Here is a 23,536-nt window from a genome sequence, read left to right as displayed (position 1 = left end):
GTGACTCAGACAATCTCTACCTTATTTCTCTGCTATTCACAAAATGAGGCTTCCACCCCATTCCAAGATGGCTGGCTCAATCCCATCTATCTCCATATTTTAGCTAGCAGGAAGGAAAAAGAGGAATAGGATGGGTATGCTCATCCTTTTAGGAATACTGGAAGTGTACCCAGTGGCCAGAAATCAGTCACATGATCCCACTAAGCTGCGGCAAGAAAATCTTGGAAAAGCTGTCTTTGTTCCATGTCCCAGCTAATAAGTGAGAAACACACAGAAGAGAAAAATAGATATTGGAAGATAAGTGGTAAATCCTGTCACACACATATTCTAAAATTCAATTCATATCTGGTTTTTAGGATTGCAGGTTCAAATAACAACATAGTTACATCAAAACCTACAACCAGTGTGGTCCCTGTTAGACTCTCAACTCTAAAGATTTAGGTTAAATCTTTCAAATTAAATGTCTTCATGTAACATCGGTTTTCCTCACCAGATAAGCATAAGTAAAATGGCAACCAAGCATTTAATAAATTACAGACTTAATAAATTAGTGATTCTTAATAAAGGAAGACATTAGAGATAAATATTTCTTCTAAAAACAGTAATACAACCTGATGGGCCTTTCCGTAATCTGTTTCATTGGGCAAATCACTCAATAACCTGAGGTTCCATTTCATCATATGCAAACAGGTGTCACACAAAACAAGTTTGTTGTGAGGATCAAATGAGACTACACGTCAAAATGCTTTGTAAGTAAAGTTTTATACAAATATAAAGTTATGAACCTTCAAAGCTATTCCTCCAAAAAAGACAATCAATTGAACAAAACATTTTTTAAAAAATTTAACAGTGTATAAATACATTCACGAAATAATCTGTTGATTAAGATTCCAACAAACCTTATGGTACAGCAGAATTTATAAATGTCTATAACAGTTTGTAGACCATTACATATATCGATCGCTTTTTAAGAAATATTATTTATACAAATGCATGATTTACATACAATATCCCCATTACAGCAAGAGAAAAAATAGATTCATAAAATAAAATGTCTTTCAGGCATTTACTATACCAAGTATTTAAATGATTATTCTCATTGTGACATAAGAATAATACTTTTTTCATGATAAAAGATATATTTCATTAGGCCAAGGACCACTGAAGCTCTTTCTGGAAGTTTCAAAGCAAAATCTGGCTACCCTTTCCAAAAAAATAAATAGAACAGCAGGAATCTCTAGGTATCCTCTAAACATAAACTATGAAAATCCATTTATATTAATTGAACCTTAAATATATGGCTTGTTACAAATAAAAATAAACAAAATTTTAGAAACTAGTTCATCCACTGACCCGAATTTGATTTTTACCTGCTTGTGAATGCCTAAGAAATTTTATCATGAAGTACATATTAAGTTGTAAAATTAACAATTTCTAACTTATACATAAGCCAAAGTACTCACTCTCACCAGGGAAGCAAAACTTTCTTCTGAAAATAATCTACAGGAATAATATGTAAACAAACAGTTTTGAGAACGTCCTTCTTTGTTCTATGGATCAAAATGCAAAGGTCTCCATTATGTGTGTACATGAACACAAACACTTTCATTAATTTGGGGTATATGGATGTTACATGATGGTGCATACACATATGTACACCATTAACCAAATTTTGACAATGTTTCTGGCTATACGAAGTCCCAAATGCTAGAAAGTAAAACTTAATATGAAAACTACGATTCCTTTTTTTCTTAAGTAAATTTAAAAATGGAAAAACAAACCCAACACTCCTCTCTGCAACATGTGTACTGAGTTCTAAAGGTTCAGAGCCAAGAATCTCTTCAGTTGTTCCCCAACGTAACAGAACGCACAGGCTTTCTCTCCCTCTTCAGGAACTTTGATCGTCTCCAGTGTTCTGCAAAAAAGTGAGAACTTAAAAAAACTAGACTTCAAACACTAGAAAAACATTCCATATTTGCAAACAGAGCCAGCTACAATGTTAACTTACATTCAGTGGCCCAATTATAGTAAAAATTATGAACATGCAGAAGAAGTAAATCAATGGATCCACCCAAATATCTAACAAGTCAGTCTCATTTTAGCAGAGCATCACCAGGTGCCACATAAGTCTACTAACCCTATCCACATTACGTCAGGCTCAACATTCAGTTTCACCCATATACAATGTCTATCTCTACTTAAAAACTCTGAAAATCCTAAAGAAAAACCTATTAAGCACACACTTGACAACTAACATAAGGTGCACTACAATAAAAGTATATTGGAACTGTGAAAAACCCCTCAGGAGGAGAACCATGTCCCTTCATCAAGAGTATCCATTTTGTCTATTTATCTTTTATACAAGAGAAACTATACGGTATATGGAAAGAACAATGAATTTCAGGAGAGAAGAGCTGGGATAAGCCCAGTTTTATACCACTTATTAACTATGCATACTTGAGTAGTCAATCTGTCAGGGATTTAGTTATCTAAATGCAGTACTTGGACCAACAAAATCAGCACTCCCAGGAATATGTTAGACATGTAAATTCAGATGAACTGAATAAGGAACTCTGGGAGTGGGACCCAGCAATCTGTGTTTTACCCCTCTAGGTGATTCTGACGCACGTTCAAGTTTGAGAACCACTGTCCAGTATACTACTACTTGCCCAACCTACTGCATGAAAACACAGACATTAATCAATTTTTCCAAGACATTTAACCAATAACTATATGCCTATGAATATTACTTATACCTTTAAAAATCTAATTTAAATCTTCACATTGGAGAACTGTAGTAAAATCCATTCTAAAAAAAAATGAGTATTTTAAAACAATCTTTAATTATATAAGTCTTATTTGATTTCTACTTGTTCTTAGTATAAATCCTAAAAACCATACAACATCTCTTCAAAATTGTTAGAGCCACCAGAACTAATGGAAAGCAATTGAACTAAACGTAATTTTTTTAATTTTTAAAAATAAATTATTGTCAATGATTGTTTATCTCTCTGGTTTTAAAATAATTTCAGGACACTGACAATACATATCTGAAATGCCCTCGAAGCCTCTGAAAAGTAATTAATTTTATCATCATCTCATATCTAAATAAATATGTACCTTAAAAAACTTTTAAGTATTTCATAAAAATTAAACTCTACAAGAGTTAGAAATCATTGCATTAGTCACTGACCACATCAAAATTACCCTCACAATGAGAAAACTTACCTGTCTTAAAAACTGTTTTCCAAGATAAGATGTGGCCATACTGGTTAAATTCTTTCTGCTGCCCACTTTGCACCTGATGTAGCCATAGAGATTGGCACCTTGTAGCACCACACCCATAGTAACCACTGCCTGCGAAAGAGATAAATAATCAATGATTACTGGCCTAAAACTGACTGACCTTTCTCTATGCCATAAATGACATAAGGCAGACTGTCACAGGAAAGAAGGAAAATGACTTTGCAAATTGGGGGTTGTGCCAATAAAAGTCCTTCATTTGCCAGAATAGACTTAACACATGCTCTGCACAAGGCTCTACATCACCCACCTAACAAATATTTATTAAACACATATGATATATGCCAGGCACCATGCTAGCCCCTGGGGATGAGTAGAGGGACCATTCTCTCTAATAGTTTCCATTGGTCTGTGAGTAAAGATATAAAAAAAAAGTAAATGAGACCCAAGAGGCTCAAATGTTATTTAAGAATTACACAAGAATGATCAAGAGCTAGATCAAGTTCAATAAACTGAGCATGCAGAGGTGAATCTATCTATGCTAACTCGTGTGTGTCCAGTAGCTTCTGGGAAAGCAAATAGTGCCTCCAGGCAGCAATGATCAGGTGTATGTCTTCTGTGAGTGAGGTGGAGGTGGGACAGAGTGAGGTGGAGTCGTGGAGTGAAGTGGGGGGTTGGGGGGGGGCAGATCACTAGGAGGAAATGTCCTTTGGCAGAGTTTCTACCTTGTGGCTACATCAGAAATCCTATAAGCGATCCTGCTAAGATCATTAAGGATTGAGAATAAGAAATTCAAGCCTACTCTTTAAATGCTATAGACATAAAGATAATCAGGACAACACGGGGGGATCCTATGGTTAAATATTCTAGAACAGGTGTTGGCAAAGTTTTTCTGTAAAAGGCCAGATAAACATTTTAGGCTTTGTGGGCCATATGGTCTCTCTTGCAAATATTCAACTCTGCCATTCTAGCCCAAAAGCAGCAACAGACAATATGTCAAAAAATAGGCAAAGGTATGTTCCAACAAAAATTGATAAAAACAGGTGTTGGGCTGGATCTAGCCTGTACATCATAGTTTGCTAACCTATTCTTTAAAAAAAACTCAACTCATCTGTTATTTAAAGGATTACCTGGAAAACATTTATATCTGTAAAAAACAAGTCAGCTAAACAGAGTATCTTTTTCTAATCGAGATTTACTTTCCTAACAAGCTGTACAGCTGATTTTAAGCAAATGACAGGATTTATATGTTTAACTAAGGAATAGGTTCAAATCCCTAGCAAAGAAAGTAGACTTGTACTTTCTGTTCTAAACTTACATTTCATAAAAATAAACACATTAGAATTATATAAGGTTCTTAGTTACCTAAATAAACACAAAACTATGTTTTTATTTAAGTCAATTTCTTTCAACTTCCCATGCTGCTCAAATTGGGACACTCCTTGATATGTATGTACCCACAAGCCAGAGGCACCTAAATTGGCAGACTAAGCATGGGTACTGCTGAGGCATCAATGGTATTCAATGGTAACAAACAAATTTATAAGTTAAAACAAGCAGACTTCTGGTTTACAATGGTGTAAAGAAGCTATTTATCAAGATTTTCCTCCCCCTAAGATAAAAAGAGCAAACAGACTTTCTTTTAAGGCAAATAAGCTGGCACCAATAGATTTAAAAAAAAAAAGGCTGGTCTTCAGAGAAAGAGCCAGCTTGGTGTCGCTCTACACAGCTCCTAACTCTCCAAAGAAGTTCTAAGGGAAATTTCACTAATAACCATCACCCTTACAACTCACAAGTTAGAGGACACAGATAGCTCTAAGAAAAAATGCAGAAACAAACATGAGAGTGGAAGTCCCTCCCAACCAATAAAAACCCAACAGAGGTAGGAAAATCCCAGCAGCTTGCCATGGTGATGCCTCCCTGGTGGGATAGGGGGAGAGGGAGTATACCCAATCATCAAGCTGAAGACCTTAAGAGGTTTTTAAGGGTGGGGAGAGACTCATGGAGTGCCTGAGTGATGCCACCTTCCCACCCTGTGGTCTTAGGAGCCTAAACCATCTTTCACATAACCTTCCCTGCTCTGTTTTAGAGAAAACACCGCTAAAGAAAGACTGGGTTGACTCTCCCACATGGATGCTAAGGCTCCAGATTCTCATGCAAAATATAAAGCAGGAGAATATAATAAGAATAGAGAACACACCCAACCAGGAGACAAGAACTCCACTAAAGAAAAGATGGCAAAAACTCCAGCAAGTCAGCCATGGCAGCTAGAGGCCTAGCTACATTCTCCTCCTCAGGCCGCCAAAGACAGCATTCAAACTCTAGCTCATAGCAGAGCCCAGATATCTCAGACAACACGAGAAGGCAGTCAAGGGGAACTCACTCACACTAAACCAGCATAAAAAGAAGGTCCAAACAGAGCTGCCACTGTAAGCAAGAGCAAAATTAGGGAGAATGGGAAAGGCATCTATGTAAAACTATAGCAAAAAACAAAAATAGGAAATGAACACAGTATGCAAAAGATAGGTGAAAAATCTACAATGAAATATAATCCACCAAAGTAAAAGCATTCCTGGGAATACTTCACCCTACAGAAGAATCTAAAGATGAGAATTCGAAGAGAATAAAAGTGGGATAACACAACAGAAGATGAAAATGGAGCTGGCAGAGTTAAGGAAATAGAGAGGCCTTTGCTGACCATCCAACCTAAAGTAACCCACTGTTCTCTCCCTTGCACTCTCCACTCCCTCACCTTGTATCATTACCTTTCTAATATCCTCCCTGCTCCCCACCTTCTCCTATCTACTGTCTGTCTACACTCTGTTCCACTATAGCATAAGCACTATCAGAAAAGTTATCTTGTTTATCTGGCCCCAGAACTGAAACAGCTCTGGCATATGGCAGACTCTTAAAAATATCTGCTGAATGAAAAAATAAAAAGGAAAAAGATGAGAAAGCGAAGCAATTAAAAGTGGTAGATGAGAACAGATAAAAATGATCCAACAGAGATAACTGATACCTCAGAATTAGAGAAGCCAAAAAATAGAACATAAATAAATTTAAAGAGTTTATAGAAGACAATTTTCCTGATTCAAAGCAAAACATGCATCTGCATACTACAGGGGCATACAGTTGCCAGAAAAATCAATATAGAAAAAGATAAACACAAAAACATTCTGGTTACATTTTAAAACTACAAGAAAAAAAAATTTTTTCTCTGCAAAATTCCATGTAAGAAAATTATAAAGTAATAATAATCCTCTAAATGCTGAAAGAAGCTGTGACCCCAAAATATCAACCTAGCCAAGTTGTCATTCAAAAATAGTCAATAGGCTCATATACTTAAACATGGCAGAGCCAAAAAGAAAAATAACACCTATAAGTTTTTTGAAAAAAATCACCCAACAACAATATTTAGCCAACCAGGCGGTAAAAAAAAAGCTGCAATAAAAAGACTATATCAATATACTCTAAAATACTATAGATCAAAGACTGAACAACCAATAAGAAATACCATTTCAAAAGGTAATTGTTATAAATCTTGACAACAAAAATAATACTGGAACAAACAAAACTCAGGCAATAGAAAAGGAAGAAACTAAAGAGGAAATAATAGTATTTCATTTCCTTGCTAAACAGTCTGTAAGTCAATAAACAGGTTTAAGTATATTACTTAAAATAACTAAAATAAGACTACATAGTAAAGTTTGGGGAAAGTCAAAAGTTATATATAGTTTTTCAACTACATGGGGGGTTGGCATCCTTAACCCCCACGTTAATCGAGGGTCGACTATACAACAAAAATTCAGAAGTGAAAGCAGGGAGGAAGCACAAGTGTTAATTTTACCATCTTTCATAGCAGGAAATCAACAGATATTAAATAGATTTCCTAATTCATGAAAGAGAGTATGATACTAGTATGTAATAAAGATAACTAGTAGGAAAACTAAAAATAGACAATAAACCTTCCAACTCATAAGAGGAAAATATTTATACATGTGTACACACAAAGAAAAAGAGAACCTATTTACAGAGACAAGGAAATATTAAAAATAGGGGAAAAAACATAATTTAGGCTAAAATATATCTGAATATCAACAGTTAAATAAGACAAATTCAACTATTAAAAGAATAAGACTCATAGCTTGTGTCAAGTGACTGATTATATTTTCCAAAGGTGGTAGCAACAATATCTCCTGTTCTACATGTTCTTCTAAAACCTTCTTACACTTCTTTCCACCCGCTAATCAAGGTGTAAAACTGGGTTCCCCAACCCTGGGGCCAGTACTGGTCCATGTTTGTTAGAAATCAGGCTGCAAAATAGGAGGTGAGTGGCAGGTAAGCGAGCGAAGCTTCATGTATATTTGCAGCAGCTCCCCAGCACTAGCATCACCACCTCAGCTCCACCTCAGATTATCAGGCATTAGATTCTCATAGAAGCACAGGTCAACTGGTGCCATAAAGGCTGAGGACCACTAGTGTAGGGCTCAATTCCCATTCCCTTGAATATGGATAGGTGGCAAAGTAATACAGTGACTTCTGAGGCTGTTATAATAGGCTGAATTCTGTTCTCCAAAAAGTTTATATGTAAAGTCCTAACCCCAGTACCCCAAAACGTGACTGCATTTAGAGATGGTGTCTTTAAAGAGGTAATTAAAATAAAATGCAGTCACTAGGGTGGGCCCTAATCCAAAACAATTAATGTCCTTATAAGGAGAGGAAATCAGGATATAGACAAACCAGTCGGAAGACCATATGAAAACGCAGGGAGAAGATGGTCATCTACAAGCTAAGGAGAGAAGCTTCAGAAGAAACCAGCCCTGCCAACAACCTTCCAGGCTCCAGAATTGTGAGAAAATAAATTTCTGTTGTCTAAGCCACCCAGTCTATGGTACTTTGTTATGGTAGCCTGAGCAAACTAATAAAGATATAAAAAAGTAATTAAGGTTGTGAGCTTAAACACTCTTAATTGGAGCTGTGACCATCCAAGTAAAGCAGTCTAAATGCCATGAAGCCACCAGGCAATGAGGAAGCCCAAACTAGCCATGTGTTGTGACTGTGTGGGAGGCCTCAAGATCTCATAAAGAGGAAATGCCCAACCAGCCCCCAGCCAGCCACTCCAGCCACAGTGGCAGTTGTCTGACTGTAACTACATAAGATCCAAAGCCAGACCTCCAGACAAGCCCTTTCCAAGCTCCTGAACCAGAGAAACTATGAGATCATAAAATGACTAGTGATGTTTTAAGCCACTAAATTTTGGGAAGATTTTCTATATAAGCAATAGATGGCCAGAACAGGTCAACAACCAGTATTTTCAGAAAGACCACTCTGTTAGTTACAAATTAAACTAAACATGTTTGTCTGGAGTTTATTGAACATCCCTACACAACAAGATAATAATGTGATAAATATGGTAATCTCTGTGAGTGGAATATGGTAATCTCTATAGGTGGGCTAAATCAAAATTCTGCTAGGCACCTGGAGAACTGATGAAATGGGCGGGGTCTTTAATGGGACTCTGCTTGCCAGGACTTAAATAGAGTTGAGAAGCTGAATTTGGAAAATACAAAATGAAGCTGCCTATTCAAGATAAATCCCTGATGTTAACAAAGATAGCTGCTTATTATGATTATCCATCAGACATCTTAATGGATTGATTATTCAATAGTTCCACATTGATACTCACCAACCACTTCACTCTGAAGGAGAAGAGAGCACTGAAGGCAAATATCACCCACAGCACTGGACAAGCAATAAGTCCTAACCAAAAGATTCTTGATTCAGCCTCTGAAACAGTTTTATTCTCTTCAGGGGACACCTACAAAAAAACAAACAAACAAACAAAAAAACATGAATTTAATAACCAACATTTTGTGATACCTATCAGTAAAAAATTTACCATTTTTAAAAAACACCTTACCCTCAAATTCAAATAAATACAGACCGCCCAAGCCCTAAGGTTAGAATACCCCTGCCACCGCCCCTCCCGCCCCCTGCCAAATAACAGTAGATCTAGTACTACCACTATTGTAAATTTAGGAACTGGTTTTAATACATTTTGTTTTAAATCAAGAGTAGGCAGTTTAAGGGTTGTCTCTGATGGGCTTCTATTCAATTTTTCTTGCACTTAGATCCTGCTTATTCATAAGGAAGCTTTGAATGATACCTTCCTGGATGAGGATCATCCAAAAAGGTCAAGCCAGGATCCAGAGGAAAAAAATGGAATTTAGCGATTCTGGACAATGATCACAATGTCTTAGCAAAACCCAGGAATTTAAAAAGGTGGTAAGTTGTTTCCAAGGTAGATTTTATAATATAAATGCTGCTTTCTGAGTACTTGTCAAGGCCCTTTCAAGCAGAAGCCAATTTCGTTGGTACCATCTCCAGGAATTTTGTCCTCTGCTTCCCACACTGATTTCCACAAGGAAACTGAAGTCCACTATTGATGAGCAGCTAACCCCAAAGAGACCAGGGTCCCGTAGGGCTCCTGAAGACATAATTTAAAAATAGACTACTTGGATGAATTCATATTCTATCCAGCTGCAATCCTTCTATTTCTTTTTCTAGCCCCGAAACAGAAGAGGACCGTGGCAAGCAAGGACAGAACAAGCTATTGGAAGCACTTATATTAGGCCAGGCAACATTAAGCCATCAGAAAGAGATCCTTTCCCAGCAGCCCCTGACAGGCAGCTTAGCACACTATGTAAGCTCTGATCCAAAGTGTACTCTCTGAGGATTCTTTCCTGTACATGCTTGTTTCCAGTCTGAACTTGTCAAAAAATGTAGTAAATTTTAGAAGACCACCTGGTTTACATGCCAAGTGTTTTGGGGTAGTACTTTTAATCTTGAATATTGCATCCTTAAATATTCAAACCTAATCTACACATAATTTACTGAATGACACTTTAAAAAAAGGGGGTTGCAATTTACCTTCCTGGACTCAAACACCCAATGGCTTTTTCCATCTTCATCAATATGATTCCACCAACGTAGGCCAACCATTAGTCTACCTGTGACATTCTAGCAAAGATTAATATATAAACACACATTTTAATAACATTATCTAAAAGATCTACCATAGGTCATATCTCATTGTACCATTTCACAAACAAAATAACATCAGCTTTACCTCCACAATATTTAGTTAAAGACCATGACATACCAGCCTGGACAAAAGATTAAACAAAATGGCAATAGTAGGACCAGCAGAGGTGGAGGTGACAGAGTAAGCATATCCTTAAACATTATCGTTCTCTTTTCCCTATTGAACTCTTGTCCTTTCTCTAGTTCTCTAACATGCTCTTAAACCCCTTGCTGTTTAGCTACTGTGACTTGTTCTTATCTATCTTGATTACAGCTATATTTATTTTAAAACTGTATATCTGTAAAAATGGTTGTGATGGACTGAATGTTTGTGTCCCCCAGAATTAAAATGTTGAAACTCTAACCCCCACCATTGATGTCAGGAGATGGGGCCTTTGGGAGGTGATTAGGATTAGATGAAGTCATGAGGGTAGAACTCTCACAAATGGGATTAGTGCCCTTTTAAGAGTGAAGAGAGAGTTTTCGACTTTTCTCTGCTTTCCACCATGTGAGGATACGAGGAGAAGTTGGCAGTCTGGAGCCTGGAAGAGGATCCTCACCAGAAGCCAATCATGCTGGCACCCTGATCTTAGATTTCCAGGCTACAAAACTTGGAAAATAAATTCCTGTAGTTTATAACCCACCAGTCTATGGTGTTTTTACAGCTGCCCAAACTGACTAAGACAGTGGTTACAGGTACTGGCCTTCACTCAGTACCTCAAATATCCCAAGCTCTTTTCCTCTTACTAAAGTTACCAAATTACATTGGTAGATTTCCTAATGTTACTCAACAAATATTTGTTGAACACTTACTATGTGCTGGTAATAAAATGGTGATAGCAGAAACATTCCCTGACCTCATGGAGCTTCAAGTGTTGTGTATAAGAGAGGCAGTCAAATAATGTGCATATGTACCACTATCAACCATGACAAGTACTGTGAGGGAGAAGTATGGGATGCCTTAAGAATCTAACAGAGAAATATGATCTAGTCAGGAATGAGAAAAAGTCTTCCTGAGGAATTAACATTTAGAATGAAATTTAAAGAATAGGTAGGAATCAATAATGCAGGAAATTTTTAATTAGTGGTGTCCACTAATAAATTCAGGAATACTGTGAACTTGGATGGGGAAAAAAATTTATCTTTATTTTCACTAACTTATGGCTAAAATTTAGCTTATCTTTAAATTATGGATGTATACAATCAACCACAGTAGAATTAAGAGTACCTGTGATTTTGTCACAATAAAAAGATTTTTCATATTATACTATACTTGTTAGTTATCATAAAATATTGTTAATGCTCATTGATGCTTTCGAAATAATTAGACCTGCTGCTAGATTTTGCAATTCAATGCATTAATAAAATAGATATCACTAAATCAGGAATTTGCCTTTTCAATGTTTTTGTTATATTTCAGTATAACTGATTTCCTTTATAATCTTATGTACTTGCTTTTGTGTTTTTAAAAATATTAGTCACAGCTTCAAGAGACTATGAAAAGGAGTCCATGGCCCAAAAAGGAATCCCTGTGTTAAAATAATGAGAGAATGATAACACTCCAGGTAGAAAAGTAGGCCTGAAAGTTCTCAAGGAGAATGTAAAATCTATGGATTTATGGGACCTTGTGATTAACTGGATGTAGGATAGAAAGCAACTCATATATTTCTGGTTTGCTCAAGTAAAAAAATAGTGATTTCAGGCCATGCAAAAAGGAACACTGATGGAAGAGCAGCACTTGGGGGCTGTTAAGATGACAAGGAGTATTTTATACATGCTGAATTTGAGGTCTCTTGAAGACAGCAATGTAAAAATGTTAAGACAGATGGATAAGAGATCTGGGAGTCAACCAGGCTTAGAGATAAGCAACTGAAATCAGAAGCACAGATGATACTGCTTAGGAAAGGAATACAGAAGAATAAAAGAAGATACCTTAAAAACCAAAATTCATTTTGTAGAAATGCTAACATTTAAAGAAATGCTAAATAAAAAATAAGAGCTGGCAAAGACCAAGATTAGCCAGAGGTCTAGTTTATTGGCATTTTCAAATAACATCCCTTAGAATATTTCAAACTCTTCTATTTTTCCATTTTCCAATTCCTTACTTTCAGCTTTTGTCAATATTAGTGTATTTTCCTAACTTCTCTCAAGCTTATTGTTGTTTTCGAAACTTCTAGACCTCTAATAATAAAAGCCTTTAAGTCTATTGTTTTTCCTCTTAATTCAGCTTTAGACACATTCCAAAAGTTTGAGTGTAAAAGATCACTGTTATTAGGTGTGTATAATCTATTATTTACAGTTTTTGTTTCCTTTTTAAGCCAAAATATTTGGCAGGCTGGCTTTCGTAATTCCAGTTTGACAAACCATTATTTATAATTTCTAGTTTTGTTGCACTGGACTAGAAAACGTAGCTGCTTTGAGCAATTTATTTGAATTTGATTACTAGTGATATTTAATCAATTTTTGTTAATGTTGCTGAACGTTTTGTAAATGCTGCTGAACAGGAACTGAACAAGAAGGTACTAAATTACCTCTTTACATACAAAGTTCCAAATACTGCCATTACAGTGACCTTGTTATTTCATTCAGATCCTTTAGACTTTATTTCTTGTAGCTTTGATCTGTCAAGGACAGTGTTAAACGTCTATCACAATAATGTTCCCTCCATCTTCTAGTGTCTCTAGTTTTTTACTATACATAGTTTTGTGTAATGTCATTCTGTGAATGAGCCTCACTGTGATTCATAAAATGATCTTTTTTATTCCATTGACTGCTGTCTTACCATCATTTCTATTTTGTCTAATGATATTATAGTGCCAAGTTTCTTTCTGTTTGAATTGGTCTGATGTTATCTTTGCTTTTTTTTTACTTTTTCTAATGTCACAATTTTAGTTAGAACATTTTGGTTGGACTTTTGATTTTTGATCCAATCTTAGACTTCCTATCGTATAAAAGAGTTTAATCAAATTACATTTACTGTTATAATTTGCTACTACTTCCATCACTTTGTACTATGCCTTGTGAAATTTAAGCTTCCAACATATTTCATTTTCTTCTCTTGCTGTATGAACTGTTTTAGTTGCTCCTATCTTCTCTAGTGTGGAAGACAACTTATTTTAAATTTTACTAATAATTACCACTAAATTTTTTAAGCCATTATTTAACCTTTTTGACTCTACCTGTCAGGGGAAGGAATAAAACAAAAGCCCCATATAGGGGTTTTTTTTAATTGTTTAAAATAATTTTATATTGTTTATTTTTTAATAATTATCTCTTCTCTTGATAACCGCATTAAGATTTATAAAAATTATGACACATCTCTATTCTAACTAGGTTCAGAACCCTAGCTACGCCTTTTCCCAAGTTTATTTAATAATTTCCTCAACTTGACTTTAATTTTGCTTCATATCTCAATTGTTTCGATATCTATAAGTAATTTAACCAAGATAAAAAGGTGATAGTTTTTAAACTATCATTTAAAAAAAAGAAAAAAAAAACCCAGCTTATCAGAAAATATACTTTTTGGCCACATTTTTTAAAATGCTAAATCCAGGATTTAATTATTTAATTATAAGAGTTTGGAAATTACCAAGAAGAACTAACCGAAGGCTGTATTCTATTCGGCTAAACAGAAATTATATGAACAACAAAAAGAAAGCTTTCCTCAAAACAAAACTGTGACTAAGATATGGTAAACACTTCAGAGTATAAAGCAAAAGAAGAATTTCAGGGAAAAATAAGCCAAGACTGTACAAAAGAAAAGCCTAAAGAAAACAGACCTTTGTAATCTTCATTCTCAGCATTTTGTGGCCTATGGAAAATAGTCACCACCAAGCCAACCACTTATGATATCTGTAAGAATCGAAAAATCTAAAAATGGCTAAGTTGATGGTGTGAATAGATTTGTAACATCTTCCTGGTCTTTGAATTAACATACACGTCTCTGAAATTCCGAAATTAACCAGCTTTTGCTTTTTTCTGGCCTCTGATATTTTCCCATTTTACTATGAAAATTCCTAAACACACAGGAGTAAAGTTTTACAGTGAACACCCATATATCTACCACCTAGAGTCTATATTAATACTATATTAATATAATGACTTTATCGCATGTCCATCTATCTATGTATCTATCTATGTACCTATCTACCTTTTTACTCATCAATGCCTTTAAGTTTGAAAGCATTTCTTACACTCCTTTCTATCCCTTACAACAGGGTTTCTCGACCTCAGCAGTACTGACATTTGAGACTAGATAATTCTTTGTTGTGGGGGACTCTCCTATCTGTGTATCATATGATGTTTAGCAGCATCCCTGGCCTCTACTCACTAGATGCCAAAAGACACTTCCCCATTTCAGTCATGATAACCAAAAATGTCTTCAGACATTGATAAATGTCCCCTGAGGGACAAAATTGGCCCTAGTTGAAAAATACTACCCTAGAGCACACATAAGAGCCTTTGCAAATGGTGGGTACTCCTTAAGTATGTGCAGACAAACTATCTTGGGGTCTTATCTAGAAATCGTACACAACACAGCTGGAGGTGACCCTGAAGCGAAACCAGTGATGTGAATTAGAAGTATATATAGGATCTTTAGCTGCTTGTCACATTTTATTTAATTTTAAAGCTGATCTACGCACAGACATAAGGCACAGACAAGTGTGTAATGTAATAACCTATACGCAATCTAAATATACCTGGTGTTCTAACCCAGATGAGGCCTAAGGTAACAAAAAGATAAACTAATGTCAATCCAAAATGCTGTCATTTTTTTTACTGTCTTACATCATTCAATCCCAACATATTAAATATGATTTCAAAATATAAACAATTAAACCTACCTTGACTGCCCAAAAGTCACATGACAACAACAAGATAATTGTCACCATACAGGCAATAAAGCTGCTGCTGAACAATTCACAGAGAAGATAAACTACAATTGCACTGACTCGAAAGAATAAATGGAAAAATGATGCCACTGGGTGTCTGAAAACCAAGAACATAATAAAAGAAATACAATTACATTTTACACTGGTACTGCAGATGTAGATGAAAGATGCTTCAGCCACAGCATAATCATGCAGTTTGGTCAAAATAAAAGAGATGATTTGAAGAGGCAGCAATCTGCTACCTCTTTGTTCCTAAGTCCCATTCTTTGACTAGGCCCTGCTGTCATAGCAAATACACTATGAAAACATGACTTTAACAATTCGTTGAACATAAACTTTCACAAAATATATAAGAAACTTTACCAAGCTTGAAGGAATAAGGAAACCATACTCTTAGGGTTAAATCCTATTCTTGTACGTCCAAAAATCATAACAAAAGAATTTGTAGGCCCTCAGAAATCACTTCAGGCTTAAGACAAAGCAACCATCAAGTAGAGTTGTTGTTGTTTTTAACATCTTTATTGAGATTAATCCATATACCATGCAAAATTCACCTATTTAAAGTATATAATTCAATAGTTTTTGGTGTATTCACAGAATCATACAATCAATTTTAGAACTTTTCATTACCTCCAAAGGAAACCCTTACCCCTCGGGCGGTCACTACCCATTTACCCAAACTCCACCCCTCTCTAGCCCTAGGCAACCATTAATGTACTTTCTGCCTCTAGAGATTTGCCTATCCTGGATATTTAAGGTTAAGAAGATTGTACAATATGTGGTCTTTTGTGACTGGTGTCTCTCAGTATAATGTTTTTAAGGTTTATATAGAATTTGATTTCATTAAGTGAATTTTTTTAGAGAGAACTAAATTTGGAATAGAAATATCTTTGGCTTGATATTTTCATGTTCATACAAAAAAATGCAATTCTGAAATTTGCACAATAAATCAAAATGCAATTTATCTATAGAAACTAAAGAAACAGTGCATTCTTGGTAAACAGTAGCTAGAATTAACACACCAATGTTCACATAACTGGATTTGCAGATTTGAAAACTCTGAGTAAAATTCCACATACCAATTATTCACAAAGAAAATATGAATTGTCATCTTTGTCTCAGATCTTTAGATCACACTAGCAATATACAATATTCACAAGTATATCACAACTACTGTGCCTTGAATTAGAACCGCTGGCACCAGAACAGCACTAGACACTAACGCAATTCTTAAAATGTATCCTCATACCTGATTTTGGATTTTTTTGGTCTATTAGCTGTTTCTTCTTCTGTATCAAACAATGCAACATCTTCAGTGTCATCATTACTGTCCTAATAGGAAAATTAAACATCCATGAAGCAAAATGAAATTCAGTATGTGCATGCCAACTACACACAAGGCACCATGTTAGTCAAAATGGGAGAGGGGATATGGTCACAAATGGAATTCATAACCTAGGAAAAGGGCACGTATAGTTCCTTTACCCCCGTGTGGTCATCTATCAATACCCAAGCTGCTGAGCCCTGTGAGAAAACCACCAGCGTACAGATGCTGCTGCTGCAAAGTCACAGAGAATGCTGAGGCTATCAGAGATAAACTCAATGTTTGGGGCTCCTTTACAGAATCATCTGACTGCATACTTCTTTCCCCGACCCCTTCTCATAACTTTCTTTTTATCCAAAGCAAAACCAACTACTTGGAATCACTTCTTTTCCTGCCTCCTCTGGGGCCTGTTCATCAATTTTCCCTTTATTTACACTTTCTTATATGATCAAAGCTTTCTATTGGATGTTTCTAATCAGTATATAAACTTTTTCAAGTGTTCTTTATTGCACGAAGATTTTTTTTAAACCCTGATCCTGAATCTCCCCTTGTATCTTCTACTTTCCTTCCCATAATGTTTCTTCCTTTCACGACTTTAGGTTTCTAAGAGTGGTTTACACCTCAACTCACTGCAATTAACCTTCTGCCTCAACCACATGAATCTGCTTTTTATACTTTTACTAGTGCCAGCCCCTCACCAGCCCCTGATTTTATCTCTAGTCTCGCCCTCAGCTCTACATCATCCTCTCATTATCCACTTTGTAATCCTCCTGTCATGGAAACTATGTCACTCCATTTTCCTATGATAAATTTATGATAAATACTATTTCCCCTGTTCCCATAACACTTGAACAAATCTCCATTTGAACAATTATCTCAGGATATTCTTATTGTACATCTACTCCTATCTCCATCCAAACTCTAAGCTACTATAAGGCACAGTCTGTCATTACACTATAATAAACCCTAGTGTCTAGAAGTGTCAGGCAAGGCAGTAAAATATTTGTTGAAGGTATGCATGAACACAAAAGGAGGCAATCACCTATAACACAAGGCAAATTGAGATCAGTGCCAGTACAAATGGGAGCACAGGAAAAGAAAGGGCTCTGGAGAAGCTTCCTGAAGGAGAGTTTAACAGCTGGACCTTGACAGAGCAAGGAGGCCTCCTGCTCACTCTAGTCCCTTGACTAGGTATATTTTCAAAGGGAAAGAAGTGAGAATGTGCAAAGTATGTACAAGGAATGGCCAGAGAGCCTACAGAGTAAGTGAAAGGTGGGAGAAGTGAAGTAGGAACTAATGCTTGAAAGGTAAAAGGAATTCCAATCTGAGACCAGTGGTTCTCACAGCCTTGGCTACAGGCTAGAATTACCTGAGGTGCCTTCCCCTACTTAAAACCCATAGCACTTTGGCTGAAAAACAGACTCCTTATCATGACATATCAGGATCTGGTCCTGGTCCACCTCTAAGCACTTGTCTCAGGCCGTCTCCCTCTATTTAGTGCGGTAGGTACACTAATGCTTCCTCTCACTCCACCAAAGTCATCCAGGCTCTAATCCCTGGATCTTGTGAATAGGTAAATTTACTTGGGAAAAAAAAAAAAATGCAGAAGTTATTAAGTATCTTGAGATCGGAAAATTATCCTGGATTATCTATGTGGTCCCAATAATGTAATCACAATGATCCTTATAAGAGGAACACAGAAGGGTCAGAATTAGAGAAGGTGTGAAATGTGTTTAAAGGAAAGTTCTGGCTACTGTATTAAGAATCTGGAGAGAAAACATAAGAGGGCAAGAGGGAAAAGACAAAGGCACAAATCTGGTCAGGAGGCTAATCCAGTAAGGAATCCAAATAGTAATGGTTTGGTCTAAAGTGAATGCTGTGGAAGGGGTGAAAAGCAGCCAGATAACAAACATATTTTATGGTAGAACTGAAAAGATGTGCTGATGAGTTGAATGTGGGTTAGGAGAAAAGGAGTCAAAGAAGATTCCAAACTTTTAGTCCCTAGCACCTAAAAGGATGAAGATGCCAAAGACAGACTCTGGGCATCCCAATATTTAGAGGTCAAAAAGATCTGGGAGGAATAAGCAGTGGGGGTGCTATGGAGTAGGAGGTGAACCAGGAAAGAGGGTGGTATCCTGAAAACCAGAAAAAGAAAATGTTTCCAGGAGAAGGATCCAATCAACTATGTCAAACGCTGCTCACAAGTAAGATGAAAACTGAAAAGTGACTACTGTATTTCTAACAAGTCATCAATGACCTCAATGAGAGCATTTCAATATGGCAGAGGAAGGAAAGAGAAAGCTGAACTAGAATAGACAGAAGAAAGAATAGAAGAATTGAGATAAGTGTAGACAGGTCTCTTAACAAGCAAAGAATGGGATGATAGCAAAAGGGCATGTGAAGTTTTTAAAGTAGGAGCAATTAGAGCACATTTCTATGCTGTGTAACCAAGCTTACAAAAAGGGATAAAAATGATGCCAAGAGAAGGGAGAATTGCTGGGTCAATGCCTTCCAGCAAACCAGATGAGATGGAAATCAGTGCATAAGAAGAGGGCACAGCCTAGGAATGGAGCACAGATAGTTCAATTATTATAAAAGAGAGGAAGAGTATAGGAGAATTATGGGCAAAGATGAGGATGGCAGGTGGTGTGAATTTTCTTCTGATGGCTCCCATTTTCCGCGAAACAAGCTAACTGAAGATAAGGGAGAAATGTTAACAGTTTGAGGAGAGAGGTATTATTAGTGGCCCAGGAGGGTGAGAGTGGGGGAACAATGGAAATGTAGTAATGAGTGCCTGGCAGTATGAAGGGCTCACTTGAGGTCCATGATCACAAACTTAAGGTGGGAACAGTACGGGGGGTGGGGTGTGTGTGTGTGTGTGTGTGTGTGTGTGTGTGTGTGTGTGTGTGTGTGTATGTGTGTGTTTCCAGCCTCCTTCAGCCTGGGTGCAGGTTGAGAAAGCCTAATTTAACCATCCCTGGATTTTGTCCATTCAAGTCACCTCCTGAGTGGTTTTTCCTGACCATAAATCCTAAGGTTGCCCTATTCTCAGATACTTGCTATTACACCACCTTTTCTTTGCTATCATTATCTGAAAATATCTTTAGTTACGTAACTTATTATATCTTCCCACTCCAACCCCTCGACAAACTCCCATCCCTCAGCACCCTACAATATACCCGACAATTCAGGGCAAGAAAACTGTACTGTTCACAGCCCTATCCCAAGGCCTAAAACAGTGCCTGAGCCATACAAATCAATAATACACACACACACACACACACACACACACACACACACACACACACACATCTATGACGATCTAAGTGAATGCGCATTATAAACAGTAAAAGTTTTTTTAAAAGGACTAAGGGCACAGATGTGGTTAGCCACTAACCGCCACCAATTCAATGTTAGTCTGACAACAGAAACGAATACAAGGGCCTGGCAGTGTCTCCTATTACGACATAATCGCAGCGCACCCCTAAATGTCAGGGTGTTACCCCTCGGCTGTTCAGGAATGGTTGAGAAAGACCAGCGCAATTTCATATAGGACAGCGTTTCTGCAGCCCGGCCCCGGGCGCTCCGCGTTTGTAGACAATGCGCTTTTCCACACCCGGAAGCTGTTTTCCCTCAGCACAGCTGGGTCTCGCGCCACCGGAGGGTTCACGGCGTCCAGGCCCCGGGCTACGAACGGCCTGCGTTCCTCCAACCCCCGCCTCTTCCGCTCCTCCTCGGACACCCGTAGCGAGCCGGGACGCGGACATGACGGCCCCAGACGCCCGACTCGCGCCCCGCCCATCCTCCGGGCCGAGACCCCAGCCACCGCCGCCCTCACCCCGCGGCACAGCCCCTCACCTGCTGAAACATGGCGGCCTTGAGCCAGCCCCACTTCCGGGAGCCACGTCAGCGCGACAGCAGCAAGGCGGGGACGGGAACTGACACGGGAAGGTCTCCAGAGGCCAGGAGGAGCCAAAGTACAAGCCCCCACACGTCCACGCTTCCGCTTCCAGGCGCCTTGCGGGAGAAGCCAGCGCAGCGGCGGGGACAGCGTGGGGGCGGGGCGAGCGCCTGGTCCGGGCTATCCCGGTGAGCTGTATTATGCGGACCGGGACCGGGCGAGGCGAGAAAGTGGGCGGGGCGCCCAGGGAGCTGGGCTAGGTGCGCAGACTGGGGCGGGAGCTAGTCCTAGCCAGAGAGAAAAACCAGATGGGAAAGGAGCCCAGTGCGGCGATTGGATTTAGGTTGCAAGCTTCGTGGCTTGTCACGTAGAGATGTTGTTGCTACCTAAGAGATGTTATTTCTCCCCGCACCAACGTCCTAAGGGCGGGGTTGGGGCTTTATTATTTCATATTGCATTTTTGTTTTACAACGTTTTCCTTTACAGTGTTACATTGAAAAAAATGTGCGCCTGCGAAGGTGTAAAAGTTATTAATAGCAAAGCAGGAGAACTCAAGTAAACAATGGACAGTATAATTGTGCAAGACACCGGGAAACTCTTAAGGAACAGAGAGGTTGAGAGCGTAGGCCCTGGAGTTTAAGCTTTTGGATTTGAACCCCGCTTCCTCCACTTACCAGTTATCAAACCTCTGTGGAAGTCTTTCCTCTTTTGTAAAGTGAGGATGATAATAGCATCTTACTGGTTAAGGACCTAGTAAATAGGAGATGGTATTCTTATTACTGTTTTAAGTTTAGTTGCTAATGGTGTGACCTTGCCCATTTGAAGAACCTGAAATTCAGGAACTGTAAATCATCTTTGAAACCAATTATAACAACATCCTGCCTGCACTGGCCTACATCGAACTGCCGTGGAAGGTTCATGGAATACTGTATATTAGCATATTTCCTTAATTGAGGAGATTCTATTAAAATTACGATTTTTTTTTACATGGCTCTTTGCCAATGCTACTTTAAACCTAATATATTAATAATGAAAAATTTCTCAAAGGAGAGAAAGCATGGGAAACAATTGTATTCTTGCACTTGGAAATGAAAACGGCGGCTTGGAACAGGTGACCTAGGCTGCCCATGCCATATTTTTGGTGGCCCATCCAGTGTGTGAGTTGTGGGGTTTTCTTTTTTGTTGGTTTTGTTTTGCATTCTATTTGAATTCATTTCCATGTGTATAGAAAACTCTCAGTTTATCTCCTGTGTAGGAAAAAAAAAAAAGACAAAAAACAGTCCTTCCCTACTGTGCTTCTCTACTGTGTGTCTTCTTTACTACACATAAAGCACTTCACTTCTGGTCACCAAATGTATGGAGGTTTTTCTCAACATCAAGCAATTATCTGTGAAACCAGCCGGGTGTACTATAATTTAATTCTGATACTATTCACCTGGAGTTAGCATCAGGTCACACTGGTTAAGGGCTCAGTCCTACAAGACACACACACACACACACACACACACACACACACACACACACACACACACACAGATGCCACCAGTCACAAATCCAGATTATCAGCTGTGCTTCTGACCAACCAGCTATAGATCAAAGGTTCCAACGACCCACCCCCGCACCTGGGGTTCAATTAATTTGCTAGAGCAGCGCACAGAACTCAGGGAAACACTTAAACTTACCAGTGTTTGAAAGGATATGATAAAGCAGAGGTCCCCAACCTCTGGTCTGCAGACCAGTACTGGTCCGTGGCCTGTTAGGAACTTAGCCGCATAGCAGGAGGTGAGTGACAGGAGGAGCGAAGGAAGATTCATCTGTATTTGCAGCTGCTCCCCAGCTCTAGCTAGCATCACCATCTCAGCTCCATCTCAGATCATCAGGCATTAGATTCTCCTAACAACACTAGTCTCTGGTGCCAAGAAGGTTGGAGATACAAATGAACAGGCAGATGAAGAGATATATGGTGCGAGGTCTGGAAGAGTCCTGAGTGCAGGAGCTTCTGTCCCCATGGAGTTGGCGTGTGTCACCCTCACAGTACGTGGATTTGTTCACCAACCTGGAAGCTCTCTGAACCCCTACTGTTGGGATTTTTATGGAGCTTCCTCCATAGGCATGATCAATCATTAACTCCACATCCAGGCCCTCTTTCCTCTCTAAAGAATGGAAGTTGGGCTGAAAATTCTCATCATGGCTTGGTCTGCCTGGTGACCATTCCCCAACCAGGAGCCCACCCAGAGTCACCTCATTAGAACAGAAGATATTCCTAGTCCTCTTATCACTTAGGACTTTACAAGGGTTTCTGGAGCTCTGTGCCAGGAACCAGGGACAGAGGCCAATATAATTTTCTATTGTCTCACAGCATCCTACACATGCTGAGCCACTGAATAGCAGCTCTCCCCTTTGCATGCGGCTTGAGCTCTCCAATGGGCCATAGCCCTCATGGTGGACTGCACTCTTCTAAATTACCTGCCTGAACTATAATACTATCTTCAGAAGGTGTGAGTAGAAACCTCAACACACTCCATATAAGTGGGCCCCTTTGTAGAAAGGGTAAATATGCTTAATTCTCTTCCACAGGAGTTTGCCCTAATTGGAAAAAGAACTTGTAATGTTCTCAAATGCAATAGGTCAACCCCACTGAGGGCTTCTCCTTTTAAATTTTTAACTCAACAAGCTTCATCAGGCTTCCAAGCAAAAGTGCCATGGAACTCCAATGCATTATTCTGATACAATCCCATCAGTTCATTTGGTACAAAAATGATAGCGGTGAATTGGTAGTGATGAGTGGTATTTAACTTTTAATGATCACTTCCGCATTCCCCATCCATGAAATTGTGCTTCTGTAAGTCTCACTGAATGGTTTTCAGTGGGAATACAAATGCCAATTTCTCCCAGCCTCCCTCTGTTTTCTTACTTTGATAATATCAGTTATTTTGACTTATAGGAAGATAATTAAGAATCCCCATGTTAATTACAAATTAAAAACAAAAAAAAAAAAAAAAAAAAAACAAAGAAAGAAAGAAAGAAAGAAAGAAAGAAAGAAAGAAAGAAAGAAAGAAAGAAAAAAGAAAAAGAAGGCCAAACACCAACATC

General features: G+C 38.1%; 1 protein-coding gene across 2 annotated transcripts; it reads right to left on the bottom strand.

The window, feature by feature from the left end:
- Positions 1-743: 743 nt before the first annotated feature.
- On the bottom strand, positions 744-20,535 carry LOC107519068 (Golgi apparatus membrane protein TVP23 homolog B). Of its 2 annotated transcripts, none has more exons than XM_016161314.2 (7): positions 20,401-20,535; positions 16,468-16,550; positions 15,171-15,315; positions 10,174-10,263; positions 8,930-9,061; positions 3,229-3,357; positions 744-1,915 (listed from the first exon to the last, which is right to left on the bottom strand). In XM_016161314.2, exons 1-7 carry the CDS (start codon positions 20,410-20,412, stop codon positions 1,889-1,891), a joined length of 618 nt encoding a protein of 205 aa, XP_016016800.1. In that variant the 5' UTR covers positions 20,413-20,535; the 3' UTR covers positions 744-1,888. The 2 variants fall into 2 exon arrangements, with proteins under 2 accessions (XP_016016800.1, XP_016016809.1); XM_016161323.2 differs by lacking the exon at positions 20,401-20,535 and adding an exon at positions 20,025-20,137.
- Positions 20,536-23,536: the final 3,001 nt, after the last annotated feature.

Source organism: Rousettus aegyptiacus, unplaced genomic scaffold (genome assembly GCF_014176215.1).
Source record: "Rousettus aegyptiacus isolate mRouAeg1 unplaced genomic scaffold, mRouAeg1.p scaffold_m13_p_6, whole genome shotgun sequence".
In the NCBI taxonomy this organism is placed as follows: domain Eukaryota; kingdom Metazoa; phylum Chordata; class Mammalia; order Chiroptera; family Pteropodidae; genus Rousettus; species Rousettus aegyptiacus.
Note: the sequence above shows the minus strand (reverse complement) of the source record. Positions and strands in the feature narration are given on the sequence as shown.